Consider the following 16,635-nt stretch of genomic DNA (forward strand, 5'->3'; position numbering starts at 1 on the left):
TACCATAATTTAAGAACTTTTTAAGGATATTTCTTCATTTTTAAAAATACTCTAAGTACTTCAGCAATGAAGGTTGCCTAGGATTCTTAAATTCAAAGAAGCCGGGGAGGAAAAATTCTAGATAAGGAAAAAGAAATTATTTTCCGTCTTCACCTGCATGGCCAGAGAAATATTATTTCAGAAATGAGTGTGAGATGTAATGAGTCTGTTCTCTGGGTCTTTTGTCCTTGTGCTTAAGAAGACTCTGGGGTCTGCAGGCCCCAGTGAGCTTGAGGTGGGGAAGAAAGGATTCGAGGAGAGTGGGATGCCTTGGCAGGTCTCCCCATAAAATGGATTTTGAACACCAAGAAAAGTCCCCCCAAGTAAGTGCTTTTATCCACTTACATAACATGTAGTGACATGCCAAGTGCTGTGCCGGAATAACATTGCAGAGAATGGTGTGATAAAAGACTTGCTGAATTTTTTTTCTAAGATACAAAGTGGGACTTTATATTTTTTCCATGTACACATGAACACAAACATATTTGTGACCCTTACAGGTACTCTATTTTTCAGAGTTAAACTATAAAAGAAATGTAATATGATTAATAATAATTATTTAAAAAGTGGATTTGGAGCGACGTAATGCTAGGACAAGTAATACAGTTGAGTCAGGTCAATGGTGAATCTGTCTAGAAGGGATTTCTACACAGGTGCCTTCTTAGCATCGGGAAAAGGGCAGATTGTAGAGAGCATCAGGACCCTGGAAGCAAATTCAGGATGTCTTCAAGTCCACCATTTGCCCCATCATTTTTTCAATGGAAGGTTTCTCTTTTATATAAGTAGAGAAAGATGTAATAGAAATCCTCTATGAAAATCAATTGGACATTCTTCTCGAATCCTCTTTGTTGAATTTACTGGTCAGCCCCATAGTTCCAATGGACTATGACTCCATGTGAGTTAAAATATCAGGACCAGGCATGTCTCATGGATTTTTTTTTAACTTCTGAATTGCTTTAATGTAGGTTTTCAGAGAGTCAGAAAAAAGGAAAAAAGATCTTTAAGTTAGATAAACAAATCAGGCAAAGGTGTGAGTTCCCTCAGTAAAATAGATGAATAGGAATCAAATTTGTGTGTGTGTGTGTGTGTGTGTGTGTGTGTGTGTAGTTAAGGGAAATAACATAAGAGAAAGTGAGAATTTAAATTGTGTATATATTTCCTTATTCAATAACTAATATAAAACAGTTTGATGAAATACTTTCAAATTGTTCTGTTTATTTTTCTCTCATGATTCTTTGTACAGTATGAAGAAGTATGTTTTAAAACCAGACAACAAATTTTAATTTACAAAGGATAGTTATATTAAAAACCCTAGTAGAGTTGAATTTTAATACCTGTGTATGGATAAGCCACAAGAGATTTTAATTGTGGACTTATACCTTCTCTTTGGTATTCTTATGGCTTTTTTGCCCTGATCTAGGATAAGTGATGCAAACTGATTTTATTATTAAATTCAAGGCAAAGTACGCTTTACAATTTTGGATTTTAATATATGGGGTTTCTTCAATGGTGTGCTCTTTCTACAGCATGAATAAGTAAAAGTTGACCCCATCACTATTAATGGAATTGGTGTAGACTTGTACTTAATTATACACAAACTGCATATTTTCTTTCCTATCTACAAACTTAAAATACAGTAGTGTTCGTAACAGCTGTGCATGCACCTGAGAAATTGCCTGTAGCATTTATGTCTAATTCCCAACTCATTTCTTCTTCTTTATCTCATATTTCATGTACCAGCGTTAGTGTGATGGTGGAAGACTAATGCCCTGTATCACACTTCTTAGTAGCACTGTCTGAGTCCATGTCTGCTTTTATTTAGAGAAATTTAACTGTCAGCTTCCCTTCAGAAGTTATTTGCTTTGATAAGAGAAATACCTTGGTTTTTGAAAAGTTAATATTTTAAAAATTACTGACAAGAGTATTGATTTCTAATGTGATTCTAGATCATGGTTCTGAAAATAGAAACTCTGTATAGGGTATGGGGAAAGCTTGCTCTGACACTCGGTGTGAGCTGTTGTGGACATAAATTATGAAAGACTGACATAAGATAACAAATGGAAGAAGTGGCCAAAATGCATTTCCAGGTGTGTCATTTTCTGTGGAAGGGATGATTCACTGCAGTAAATATGTACGAGTTCTCTTAGAATTATCTGTCATTTTCAATTAAAATGTTTTGAAAAGCCATAATGAAGAAATGCTCATTAATTCAAAGTCCAAAGTTTCTTGTTTCTAGTTGGGGCTAAATTTTTTAAAATATATGTAAAATTGGATAAAACTATGGTGGTGCTAGCAGTAAGTTTAAAAACAACGTTGACAATTTTTAATAAGGAAAATTCACTACAGACTATCTGCACACTGTGATTACTTTTCCTAAAAGAAATGCAGAAATATAAACAGATATCCATCCAGATGTGGTTGATTTTTTTTTCTCCACATCACATTATTAGCTATTATTAAGACACATGCAATCAAGTTGGATAGATATTTCTTGAAATGATGCATGGTATGCAGTGCATGCTTTCATTGTGCTTCCTGCCATTATGGAATAATGCGTCTTATTTGGAAATACACTGATCATTTCTGTTGACTCAGGCTCAGTCAGCTTATATAATAACACCTCTATTTTGTGAATCATTTCAGATTTCAGAGAGCTATGCCTTCCTACCAAGAGAAGCGGTGACACGGTTTCTAATGAGCTGCTCAGAGTGCCAGAAAAGAATGCATTTAAACCCAGATGGAACAGATCACAAAGGTAGCCACAGTGTCAAATAGTGAGACTTAAAGTAATTCTATTCATAGTGGCAATTTATATCCCACATTTTTATAAAAATGTGGCAGACTGAAACAGTTCAACAAGTCAGATCATCTCATTTATTGGAGTAGGAGGCAGTGAATTTTGAATATCCACTTCCAGAAGAATTCTGTGCCCATTCTCAGAAGAAAGGCAGTTTTGGCTGTGGCAAATAATTTTTTTCCTATAATAATATTTTAGCTTTCACATATTGTGTGTATTTCATGGTATTTTAAATATATTTAGCAAGGAAATTGATGTTCCATCAGTGTCCTTTTAAACCTACCAATTCCTTATTTGTGAAAGTGATGAGTAGTATGGAGCTCCCTAACTGAAAAATTTTATATGCAAATTATAATTTGTCTTTAGCTCTCATTAAAAATTATTTGGATGATTTTCCTAATCTATCAATTTCTCTCAGAGTTTAAATTAATCTCAAAGATACATTTAGGCTAGCCCACTCCCATATGTTGGGGGATGAATAGACAAAAAAGAAAAAGATAAAAGAAAAAAAACTGCACAAATTTCCTTTTTCGCTCAAGTAGCACATAGAGAAAGTAGTTATGCAGCAAAGGAGAAAAATACAAAAATACAGGTAATTGTGTTTAATCACTATATTGGCTTCACCCACTGTTACTGGGGTATCAAAAAGCTCCCCTAGAGTTAGAGGTAACTAATTTATCTGTAGCGTTAATTTGGCCCATACACCTTTTTATGGTTATTTTTTTCCTACAACCCATCCATAATGCTACCAATCTCCTGAAGACTTGGTATCTAGAATCTTATTTCAATTTGAACAAATTGAATCATTCTGAAATTACAGGTAGAATGCGGTATCACTTTCATACCCATTAAAAATGTTTCATTACAGATAATGGAAAACCTCCCACTTTGGTGACCAGCATGATTGACTACAACATGCCCATTACCATGGCCTATATGAAGCATATGAAATTGCAGCTGCTAAACTCACAGCAAGATGAGGTAAAGCGGAAATATCTACTTCCAAGTCAGAATGAAGTTTGATAACCATGACTATTGTATTAAGCATGACGGCATTGTGAAGACGGTAATTTATTTTTTAATGAAAGGAGTGTCACTGGGATTGCACAGATGGAGAAACGGGCAGAAACTTCTAGTCCTTGATAGAGAGTCCCTGTCTCAACGCAGCTACCTTAGTGCTCTGTGGGAATGTGTTCATTCCCAAGAAAGATTCATTTCACTTAATTAACTGCCATCAAGCCGGCCTTGGTAAAGGGCTGGAAAGTTCAGGGGAAAGCATCCCGAATGAGTGAGTGTCCAAGGAAAGTATCCAAGCCTTTAGTACGAAGGCTATTTTGCCTGGAAGTAAAAAAAAAAAAAGTCATTGTAATAGGTATTTCAAGTATAATAATTTTTCCACCATCAAAATCTTTCATACGTTTTAATGCTTTTTTTTCCCTTTCATTATTCTATATATTAGTTTGTCTACTTCTCCGCATTTTCTAGAGATAAGTTTGGTGATTCTTCCTAATTAGAGGTATTTCGATATTTCAAGTTATTCTGTTTAATTTGTATGGTAAGAATCTAGAAATATGCTTGCTGGCAGGTATTAGACACAAATGCACATTTGTTGAATATTCTCTAGGATACTAATTAACTATTCAGTTTGGTGGAAGTATCTCAAAGACAGGGACCAATTTATATATATTCCCCCCCAAAACCTGTAGCAATAGGGACTTGGGAAATCCTTGTAAACTAGTTTAGTAGCCATTAATTAATGGGCACATTCGGATTATCAATATTAGGAATAGTTTCACAGGCTAATACATACACTGCTTCTTGAAATTTCTCAAGAACAGGAAATGTGGTTAAATATTTTTCAAATACAGCATTACTTGGTGAAGTATTATAAAATTCTTTCAATATTACTTTGTTGAGCTTACTTTATTTATTAAAACTCGGTTTTTTGTTTTGTTTTGTTTTCCTCTGTATTTGAACAGGTTTAATCTCAAAACTGTATTTATAAATTTGTTTGATCTCAAAAAACTAGTAAGGGTACACTCTATGAGATGATCTGCATTTGTACAATGGCAGTTTGGATTTCATATTACCAGATGGCTACATATAAATGATTAAATAAGTAGTAATAAAATCATTGGGTTAAAGACATGAGAGATAACTAAAAAAAAAGCATTAATGTCTATCTATCCCAGAGAATGGAAAAATTATTCCCATCATTTATTATATAATTGGAAAAAAATTTAAAACTTCATAAACTAGTTAGAGCTGTCAAATTATTTGTAGGAAGCTCATTCAGATGTTGGTACATTTATTTCTAGGCTAAAAAGTAAGAAGATCAACTTTGTGCCAACAGTACAGCCCACACATGCTGAATCTTTCTGGCTTCTAAAAAATCATAAGTATTTCACACAAAGGAAGTAGATCCTTTTAATTTATAACTGGATTAGGAAAATAACTCTCATCCTTACGTTTTGAAGATACCAATTGGATGTACACTGCCTTAAAAATATTCAGATAAGTGACTGCATTTTTTGCAAAATTTTAGAAGTTATGATTATTGAAAGATAGGAAGGTGATTAAGTAAATCACATGAAAAAGGAATTCAAGTGATATATTTCTTTGTGATCAGTTATATTTAAATTTTAATGTGTTAATTCAATTAGTTCAACAAATGTTTATTGAGTACCTTCTATGTAACTGGCCCTCTTGTAGATAATGGAGGTAAACAGTGAGTAAATTGACAAAAATCTTACCTTTATTAAACTTAACTTCTAGTGGGGGGGAGAAAATGAAGTAAGTAATGAAAGTGTGTTTGTAAGAGGATGCGAAATGCTATTAAGAGAGATAAAGACAGGAGTGGGAATCCCTTTAAGATTACAAAATACTTTATCCAATGTAAGATCAGTTGACTTTCTTATAAATTGTTGACGGAGTTTAAACCAGGATAAACTTACAGGGAGGAAGTTTGGCAGTAATTATTAAAAACTTTTAAAAGTTACTCATATGCTTTGACTAGAAATTTGTACTAAGGGATGTGATGAATGAAACAATTTATATATTAGGATGTTTGTTGCATTGCTAATGGTGAATAATTGGAAATATTTTCAAGATCCAACAATGAGGAATTGTCAGATCTTCACTGACCAATATGATAGCCACCAGCCCATATGTGGACATTTAAATTTAATTGAAAATTAATTAAAATTAATGAAAATTAAATTTTCAGTTCTTCAGTTGCACTAACCATGTTTCAAGTGCTCAATAGCCAAGTATGGATGGTAGTCACCTGACTGAATAGGGAGTATTATAGAGCCATTCCATCAGCACAGAATGTTTTTCTGAACATTACTGGCTAAATAACCAGCATTAGGGGCACCCCTGGAGCTTAGTGAGCTGCATGTTGCAGGACCCCTCACCCCAAGATTCTGATTCTAGACCTAGTGTGTGACACCTGGTGATCCGAATTTTTAACAGTATCTACCCTCATGCACACTAAGGTCTGAGGTGGTACATTTCATGGGAAGGCTAATAATATAGGCTTTAAGTTGATTTGAGCATAAGGTAAGTGAAAAATAGAACAAAGAAGAGATTGGTGAGAGCAGTTTTCAAGCAATCTTATGGAAACCCCTTAATGTTTGATTGAGCAGCTTACACATTCCTTGGTAGATTTGGATTGACTTGACTATAGCTGCAAATTTATGAGCAGAGAAGAGGCACTCTCTGAAGTGGAAAGATTAATTTAACAGTAGTCAATGAACAGGACTGGTGGGGAAGAAATTGGAGGTGGGTAGATAACTAGGAGACTATTATTCATCATTCAGGAAATGGGAACATGAGATCAGGACAATACCAATGGAAATTGAGAGTTACATGGTACAGACTCTTTAGAGGTAAAATCTGGAAATTGAAAACTAAAATAAGATATGGAACAGATCAGGGATCTGAATTTCAAGCAACTGTCTTAAAAGGAAAAAGACAGGATAAAATTATTATAGTAAAATATTTATTCTAATTTTTAAAAATTAAGTTTTAGGGAAGCAAATGCTATGATAACTGGTCATAGCTTTCATTATGATAAGATTTTAGTAACATAAGGAATAAGGTCACACTGTAGGATGTGAAGACTCTTTTTCTGGTTATCATTCAGAATAAAATACTCACAGAGGGAAGAATTTAGATGAATGGCTTACAGATGCTCATGAATAAAATAAAATACTTAATATCATATCAATAAAGTTTTCTGATTCTTCACTCTTAGAAATCTTCAGTAATTTCTTTCCAGAGTGATTAGCATTGCCTCTATGTTGATAATAAAAAACCCACAGTACTATATTTTATACACTTTTGCCACCTCTTAAAAAACAAACAAACAAAAGATAGTAATTTAATCATTTAATAATTGGAGTAGAACTTACAGAATGAATGCATGCACTTAGTTTCATTAAAGGTCTTAAATCTAAGCAATTGGATAATTTATATTCTAATGAGTAGAATTGGGAAAAGTGAATTATATTTCATAGGAAATCATGGAGGAAAATATTTAAGATAGTCACAATCATTAAGCCACTTATGATAAATAGAATGGTGATTTTTAAAAAAAATAAAATAACAAGTACATTTGGTTATATAACCGTTTAATTTATTGTCCACATTTCTTAAAAAGCATGCTGATATGAGTGTTATTTATTGCTGATAAAATGTTGATTATTCATAATGCATTATAGCAGTTTATATAATCATTCTGTGGATTAGAGATTGTGATCTCTTTGTGTCTAGCTTTTCTTTAAACACACATACAGTCTCATATACACGTACGTTTTACACACACACATGCATACACATGCACACATAATATATATCAGATGGTATATATTGGAAATTAGCTATTTGTAGTATATATAATAAATGTTGATTCTAAAGACTATGTTTATATAGAATACACAGCTATTTTATAAATACATGTTGGTCATCTTTACTATTAAATTTATTTTTTGTATGTGTTCATAAAATATAATCGATATGAATCCTATTATATGCTGTAGGATTTCCTATATAGTGTACATAAAAATATTAAACAGTTTTATACTTATTATATATCTGACATTGTTCTCACTACTTTAAATATTATTATATTTCCTTAATCTTTATATAGCCCTATGAGATTGATGCTATTATTCCCATTTTATAGATGAAGAAATTGAGGCACAGAAAGGTTAGGTAACTTGCTTAAGGTAACATATCTAAGTGGCAGAGCATGGATCTAAATCAGTTCAGTCTGGCTCTAGAGAATGTGCTCTAAATTACTATCATATTGTAGACACTACATATAGTGTATATAATAAATATCTGTCACTTATGTGTGCATATATGTGTATGTATATGTATATGGTACACACTGATAACATTGATGTACACATTGAATTCTGTTATTTTTTCTCTTTTTAACATATATATTTATTTCAGATGCTTTGGATTTTCTTAGAATTTAGAATTGGAGAAAACATAATGTACCGAGAGAGAGGGCATGCCGCCGGGAGAAGTCTATGTGGCTGATTGCCCAGAGGCCTCGCAGGGTGGCATTTCCTTGCTGAATTAATGAAGAGCTAGTGCTACTCAGTAGACCCAGACATGATCAGACCTTTCGTAAAGGAAGGACACCAAAATCACCTTGACCTGACCTATGGATCAGAATGCCAATTTGTTAGTCTACTAGAACGTTCCTGTCCCCTAACCATAGCAACTTCTTTGCTGAAAACAAGATGTCATTTATGAAGCCAAGGTAACTCTTCCTATTCAAAGAAGCTATTTTCTCAAGCCTGAGTGACTTCATATAAATCCCGGTTCTGGTATATAATAGTGGGATACATTCTTTAACTGCTCTGTGCCTCAATTTCTCAATCTGTAAAATGGGATGAATCCTGGGACCTGACTCACAGGTGGTGATAAAGCTGAAGTGAGTGAACAAATATAAAAAAACAGTTATCTGTAACATTAATAGCACTACAACTACAGCTGCTGCTAATTATTATATTAATGCTAAACTTTCAGATCAGACATTTATAAATTAAAGTCAAACCTGGTGATTTTGATTCAGTACTTACAGTATGTCACAGCAGATTCCTCAGGCCCCTCTTCCTACATAAGCCCACCATTGGCCAAAAATCAATTCTCCAACAGGAGTTCGCTTCAGTAAAATGGCTACAGCAAAATATCTTAGATTTGATTTAAGTTCATTTTTGTCAGGTTTTGATGAACTGGGTGTTTGGAAAACTGGCCTTTTTGGTAATTTCTCCACTTGGTGGCCTGGCTTTTGGGAAATGGGTCTTTCACACTTCTACCCAGAACTTCTTTTTGGGGTTACAGTACAGTGTATATTCACTTATAACGAAAGAAGGGATGTGCTAAAACCTTGCTGTCAGTAAATGTGTATTTTCAATCTAGCCATGTAAGTTTGTCAATTATTAGAATCCATCCTGTTTGCCAATGACAGTATTTTGGTTAAGGTTTTCTTACTGCATCCTAAGATTTTTGCTTATAATATTTTATTAAGTAATTTATTTTTAGACTCAAAACATATACTTCTCTATATTTTGTATTTTGTGATTTGACTCTTCTAGGAAGTTTTTACTAATTAAAAAAATCGATTTTTCATTATTTAGGATAATTCACCAACTACATCCTTCCTAAACACGTTCTTTTACCTTTTAAATATGCCTGTGCATAGATACATTGTTTGATTTTTCACAAATCTTGAAATTCTTTAAAGGGAGAAATTATTACATTATTTGTTATTTCAGGTATCTATTAATATGTAACGTGTTTTACTGAGTTCTGTAAAAGCTTACTTTCTGGCTAAACTCTAATTGACCCTGTAGATAAAATGGTCACTATTTGAATGTGTTATATTTTATGATGCTTGATGATACTTTAAAACCATTTTCAGGATGAAAGTTCAATAGAAAGTGATGAATTTGATATGAGTGATTCAACACGGATGTCAGCCGTGAACTCCGATCTTAGCTCCAATCTTGAGGAAAGAATGCAAAGTCCTCAGGCTCTTCATGGCCAGCAAGATGGTAAGCCTTTCAAACTGAATAAACACAACAGAAATCTGAGTCAGAATGTATGAAAACATCTCATTCTCTTGTGCCAATTTTTTATCTGTTCCTACAGGGACTTTGTACGCTCAGGTTCCATTATCCACTTTCACTATTTTTTGGATTCAAGTATTTTGTTTAAAACTAGTGTGATAGACTGATTTATAAACAGATGTTAGTTATAAAAATCCAAGGTTGGTCACGTTTTGCTCCCTGAACATAAAATGTGTCGTATCAGTCTGGTTTTGGTTTCTGCGATGTTTCCTAGCTTTGGTTTCTTGAGCCATAATAACTAAGAGTTTAAAAATGATCAGAAGAGTAATTTGGATGTTTTAATTTTCCTAAAAGACAAAATTGTAATTAAAAAACAACTTACATAAAAGGACAGTTTTACCAAAGTGATTTCGCTGGGTAAGGAGATTTTTGCCGGGATTTTGACCTACTTTATTCAGCAGTAAAGGGAAAAAAAAGATCATGATCTCTTATTCCTGGGTCCATTGACAATCCCTGAATTATCCAATTGTTCTTGATAGGAAGAAAACTGGATATGAGAAAGTACACTAGGCAGTTAATGTTTTAAGTCTCCTATTTGCAGAGATCTTTTAAAAATTATTTTGTAGATTTCTATCTTTGTAAGTATAGAATAATGTGTGAAAATAAATGTACCTACTAGGGTCATTGTGAATGAAAATGAAGGGTTATAAATAAAAGGCAAATGGCCAATTTTATTCAACATTAGTTTATCATTCCTGTAATTAACAAGTTTACATGAACTTTTTTGACTGTATAATTTTGTGCCTACATCTGTAGATAGGGAAATGAAACATTTTTCTTGCTTTCTCTGATACTTGCTATTAAAAACTGGTTGTAAAAGATTGCTGCATTTCTAGTGGCTATTAGTGATCTGCTTTTGCTGTCAAGGTTTAAGAAATCCGTAGTTTTAAGTATACCAAAAGTTCAAAAAAACAAAGTGGCAAGGGTGTTTCTTTTTCACAGTTCAGATGAGTCTAAAAGATGTTGGTGTCCTTGGCACGAATTACAAGGAAGGAGGAGTGCGTTGATCAGTGGCCTTAAAATCATATCTTACCCACTACAGAGTAGCATAGCTATTGGGATAGAAAGGACATTTACTTGGGAAATTTCTAAGAATGAAGTTTTTCTGGTTTGGATATAAATTATCTTTTTTTAAAATTATTTATTTATTTATTGGAGAGAGAGAAAGAGAGAGGGAGAGCACGGAGGGAGACTGAGGGAGAAGCAGACTCCCCACTGAGGAGGGAGCCCGATGCAGGACTCGATCCCTGCACCCTGAGATCATGACCTGAGCTGAAGGCAGACGCTTAACTGACTGAGCCACCCAGGCGCCCCCATCTTTTTTCTTTTAAAATATGAGTAGACGTCTTCAGATTTTGATTTTTTATTGGAAATTGTCTAGCACTGGGATCATAGCATAACAGAAATATGTATCAGTGATATATCACTCTACTAATATTTGTTCATGTGTTTTGCCTGTTTATACCATCATCTTTTTTAGTCTATAATTCTAGAGAATGTAAATGACAAGAGGATGTGTCCCATGATGCAAATTCATGGTTTTCTTGTTTGAAGTTGCAGTCGTGGATCTTTGGCTAGGGAATAGCTGATGTGATATAAATCTGTATTGATTTTAATAAAATCCAGTGGAATAATTTCAAATATTATTTACTCTGAGGGGAAAGTACTTTCTCATCATATATCAATGTATGCCTCAAGGATAAGGACATATCTAGTCATTCCTTCTCCAACCTAAGCCTAACCCTTCCTGCCTTTTCCTCACACTTCTGAGTTTTCTTTTGCAGGTACTTCCATTCTTTTCCTACATACAAGCCTGGTGTAATAAATGTCCTTTTTATTTTTTTTAAAGATTTTATTTATTTATTTTTTAGAGAGCGAGCGAGAGAGAAACAGCATGAGAGGGGAGAGGGTCAGAGGGAGAAGCAGGCTCCCCGCTGAGGCGGGAGCCCGATGTGGGACTCAATCCCAGGACCCTGGGATCATGACCTGAGCCGAAGGCAGTTGCTTAACCATCTGAGCCACCCAGGCGCCCAATAAATGTCCTTTTTAGAAAGCCTCCTCTGATCCCATTGTTACCTTCCATTCCGTGCCCCATTCCTCTGCACCATTCCCACAACACACTTTCCAGCAAAACTCATTTAAGGACTTGGCTCATCATCTCCACTTTCTCCCTTCTGCTCCTTCTGCTCATCTCGGGTAGCTTTCATCCTTGCCACTCCACATTGGAGAGCCCTAGGGTGCAACCCTTAACTCTCTCTTCCCCTACATTCACTCTCTAGATGATCACATTGAATCATGTAGCTTTTAATACCATCCGTACCCTGATAAATCCCAAATTTACTTCTCCAAGCCCTGATATCTTTCCTGAGCTCAGGACTATCTCCCCCAGACACCTATATTTTAATATTCTTCAGAAGACTTATCATTGTATGAAATTATATTATTTTTCTTATTTATTAGCTGTTTCTCTTCTAAAATACAAATGCCATATTAATGAATAGATCTTATGTTTTTGATTTTCCTTTCAGTTGTTCCATTTGAGGTAGTTCTTGAATGCCTCATTATTAAAAAAGTGAAAATATAACTTTTTACCGTTATCATGATTTGCCACATAAGTTTTACATGTTTTTTTCACTTTTTTTATTTTCTCCTTTCCCCTGACAGTAGCACTCTCCTAGGGAATCCGCATTGACCAACTACTGTATCATTCCATTTCCTCTGTACTTACACACACATACACACACGTGAACACACCCAGACACACGCTGAAGGCAGACGCTTAACTGACTGAGCCACCCAGGCGCCCCCATCTTTTTTCTTTTAAAATATGAGTAGACGTCTTCAGATTTTGATTTTTTAATACCATCCGTACCCTGATAAATCCCAAATTTACTTCTCCAAGCCCTGATATCTTTCCTGAGCTCAGGACTCACACACAAACATATGTACATACTCAGAAGATTTTCTCACTGTTCTTTTATAAAAATAAGTTCATATCATTTACACTATTCTGTATCTTGTTTTTCTCATCCAATATTACCTTTCTTTTAGAGCTTCCTATAGACGAATACATATATTATGAAATGCCTATATATAATGGTGAGCAAAGACATGGTCCCTACCTTCATGTAACACACAATCTAAAGGAATAAAAGTGTACATGACATCACTCACGTTTGATTACTGTTCATCTACCCAATGTGGGGAAATTCCAGCCTCTGTAAAAATAAGAATTCGTGGTAGTAAAATTTGTAGTTTATGTCTATCTTTCTTAAGTTAGTGGGGACTCTGAGTGCTAGACATACATTGGATCTAGGGTGTATTACTTTCTTGTAGATGGTGTACATTGATATTTGAGAGTAGTCAGAAGTTGCGGGACTTAGGATATAACAAATCCAATTTTGGGTGGGCAATCCACATACAGCTTCCATCTAGAGTAGTCTAGTCCAGAATTTCTCAGCTTGGGCAAGATGGACACGGCATTCATTGTTGGGAGGGACATTTGTGCATTGTAGGGTGTTCAGCGGTATCTCTGGCCTCCACTCACCACGTGTCAGTATTAAATCCTGTCTCCCAAATTGTGACAACCAGAAATGTCTCAGACATTGCAAATGTCCCATGGGGGGGCATAATCTCCCTAGGTTGAGACCAACTGGTGGAGGCAGAGAAGGAGGGTCTGAATAAGAATCCAGTAAGATGGAGATTGAAGAGACCTAATGAAGAGAAGTTTAGAAGTGGAGGTTGGAGAAGAGTCTAGGAATCGTATTAAGTCTACTTTCTGAGATAACAGAAATGTTCTATATCTGTGCTGCTAGTAAGAGAGTCACTAGCCATGCTGCAGCTATGGAGTACTGGAAATATTGCTAGTGCAACTGAGGGACTAATGTTAATTTTAATTTGATTTAACTTTAATTAATGTTAATTTAAATTTAAATAGTCACATGTGGCTGATGGCTATTGTGTCAGATGGGGTGGTCTAGAATATTGTTTTACTCTGACTTGGCATTTAAATGCCTTTCTTTGTAGCCATGGGTTTGATGTTTCTGAAGTCTTCAGAGAAATTATAGGTGAAACTCGCATTTTAACAGTCAGCTGGAACCCAAGTTTAATATTTGTAGAATATGAATAATGTAACATTTTAAATTTTAAATTAAAAGGTTCTATTTTCTTTACTACTAAGTGATCAATTTATTATTGTAAAGAAATTGAAATACTGTGATTTTTAAAAATCTTTCCCTATAACTATAACACAGGTAGGTATAATAATGTCTTTATTAGACAAATGGAGAGTTAAAAATCCCTTTTTAAAGTTTTTTTTTTCTCACTGTGGTTATGAAAGATTTGCAATTTAATCAGTACGAAGGGAAATAATACAAAATCATTTGGGGGATATATGTATATTATGTGTGTTGGAGAAAGAGAAGAAAAGAAGAGAAATATCTTGCCACTGGGCTAGATATTTAGGTAAAGTTCAAGAAGACATAAACCGGAATGAAGAATTTAGAAGAGGGAAAATTGATGTATAATATTCAGCTTCTTTTGTTTATTTTAAGCTTATAATGCTTCCCTAAGTCAACAATAACAAAAAAATAAAAGTAAAAAATGCGCAAAACCCCTGAATCTTAGCATAGTAAATATTTAACCTATTTTACCTTTAAAATATTGAGGTATAATTGACATATAACATATTAGTTTCTGGTGTACAACACAATGGCTTGATATAGGTATTTATTATGAAATGGTCACCACACTAAGTCTAGTTAACATCCATCACCATACATACTTAGTTTTTTTCTTGTCATGGGAAGTTTTAGAATCTCCTCTTTTAGCAAGTTTGAAATAAGCAATACAGAATTATTAACTGTAGTGACCATGCCATACATTGTATCCCCAGGACTTATTTTTATTTTATTTTTTTATAACTGGAAGCTTGTACCCTTTGTCCACCTTCACCCAATTTTGAGTAAAATATATTAAGCTATGTAAAACTTTGTTACAGACTTCAAATAATTCCTGCAGGCTAAAATCATTTAAAGATTCCATAGTCACTTGAGTTAATCATAAAAGCAGGAGGTCCTTGGAGCTATCATGAAATGTAAGTAGCTAATTGTGAAAGAGGCTCCCCTATGCAATGGCTGTGGTTTACAGGATTCCAAAAGGGATTCCAGATCAAAAAGCTTAAATATGGGGGCGCCTGGGTGGCTCAGTTTGTTAAGCGACTGCCTTCAGCTCAGGTCATGCTCCCGGAGTCCTGGGATCGAGTCCTGCATCGGTCTCCCTGCTCAGCGGGGAGTCTGCTTCTCCCTCTGACCCTCTCCCTTCTTGATCTCTCTCTCACTCTCTCTCTCAAATAAATAAATAAAAACTTAAAACCATAAAATTTTTTTTTAAAAAAAGCTGAAAGATGCTCTGTATTCAGGTGTTCATCAATTTGTGTCTTGTTCTACCATCCATTTAACAGCCACCATAAAGAAAAGAGCCCAGGGACACCTGGGTGGCTCAGTCAGTTAAGTGTCTGCCTTCGGCTCAGGTCATGATCTCCGGATCCTGGGATCCAGCCCCAAGTGGAGCTCCAGGCTCAGCGGAGAGCCTGCTTCTCCCTCTGCCCCTCCCCCCACCCCCTCTCCCCATCTCCCTCCTAGCTCCTGCACACTCTCTCTCAAATAAATAAATAAAATATTAAAAAAAAATAAATGGATTATAAGTAGAAATGTGCTCATGTAGGCTCTGTCTTTGAATCCTGATTCTAGAAATTTGTGGGAACATGCCATAGCTCAAAAAATATTCTTTTTCCTAATTATTTATTTTATTCTGAACTTGTACATTCTAAAAACAGTTGATTTGTTTTTTGTTGTTGTTGTCTAAAGTTATGTATTAAAGGATGTCTGGCAAAATAAAAGAGCCAGATTTAGAGACAGACTTGAAAGTTTCAGTTCAAAATAAACATTCAACTTCATTTGATAGAAATATACTTTTCTAAGGACCATTTTAATTGCTTTTCTGAGTTAATATTATATTGTATACTATTGATAGTTTTGCAAGGGAATATTTGTACTTTATTTATCTCAAAAATATTATTAGATAATCAGCAAAGGATTTCTGTTTTTTTAGGTCACAACAGATTGTTGTGTTTTTCCCTTTTGCCCTTTTTTTAAGATTATAGGAGTACAAAGGAAAATTGAGACATTCCATTTAACTCTGCATATTAGCTTAATCAGCTTTTAAATTGAGGGATTGCGATAGAAAAAATATATATACATTTCCCTTAAGTCCTCATTTTTTTAATGATTTTAGTCATGACATCACAGAATATATTGCTCTTAGGAGAGTGTGTTCTGTGTCCCCAGATTGTCTCTCAACTCAGTGGAGTAATAATAGAATTTTTATCATAGTTTTTTGTTTTGTTTTATTTTTTGCAGTATTTGGTACTTCATTTATGTATCAAAAAATGACTTCTTTATGCATTTGAAACCTTAACAAGCAGCATCCTATGTGCCAAGCAAAGGGTTGTGATAATGTCTAGAAACCAAAAAGAGGGAGAAGGACTTGAAAATTAAGAATTCTCTTAAAGAGTTCACTAATACTTCGGCGTCTACCCATGATGGATTAAAAAAAAAAAATATTCAAGGCAACTTTTTCATTCAAAGA

At 34.4% G+C, this 16,635-nt stretch overlaps 1 protein-coding gene across 9 annotated transcripts in view; it reads left to right on the top strand.

Moving 5' to 3' along the window:
* NOL4 (nucleolar protein 4) overlaps nt 1–16,635 on the top strand; it is a 410,691-nt gene that overhangs the window by 114,260 nt on the left and 279,796 nt on the right. For 8 of the 9 annotated variants that reach the window (XR_013443339.1, XM_078060459.1, XM_078060452.1 and 5 more), the window contains 3 exons: nt 2,683–2,794; nt 3,705–3,817; nt 9,780–9,912. Coding sequence is in view for 8 of the 9 variants with exons in the window: in XM_078060459.1 (XP_077916585.1) it covers nt 2,683–2,794; nt 3,705–3,817; nt 9,780–9,912 (358 nt within the window). In the remaining variant the exon portion in view is untranslated. Of the gene's footprint in view, nt 1–2,682; nt 2,795–3,704; nt 3,818–8,377; nt 8,616–9,779; nt 9,913–16,635 lie in introns of those variants that run through there. The other variant, XM_078060457.1, reaches the window with a different exon arrangement.

Source organism: Halichoerus grypus, chromosome 13, assembly GCF_964656455.1.
Source record: "Halichoerus grypus chromosome 13, mHalGry1.hap1.1, whole genome shotgun sequence".
Taxonomy (NCBI): Eukaryota; Metazoa; Chordata; class Mammalia; order Carnivora; family Phocidae; genus Halichoerus; species Halichoerus grypus.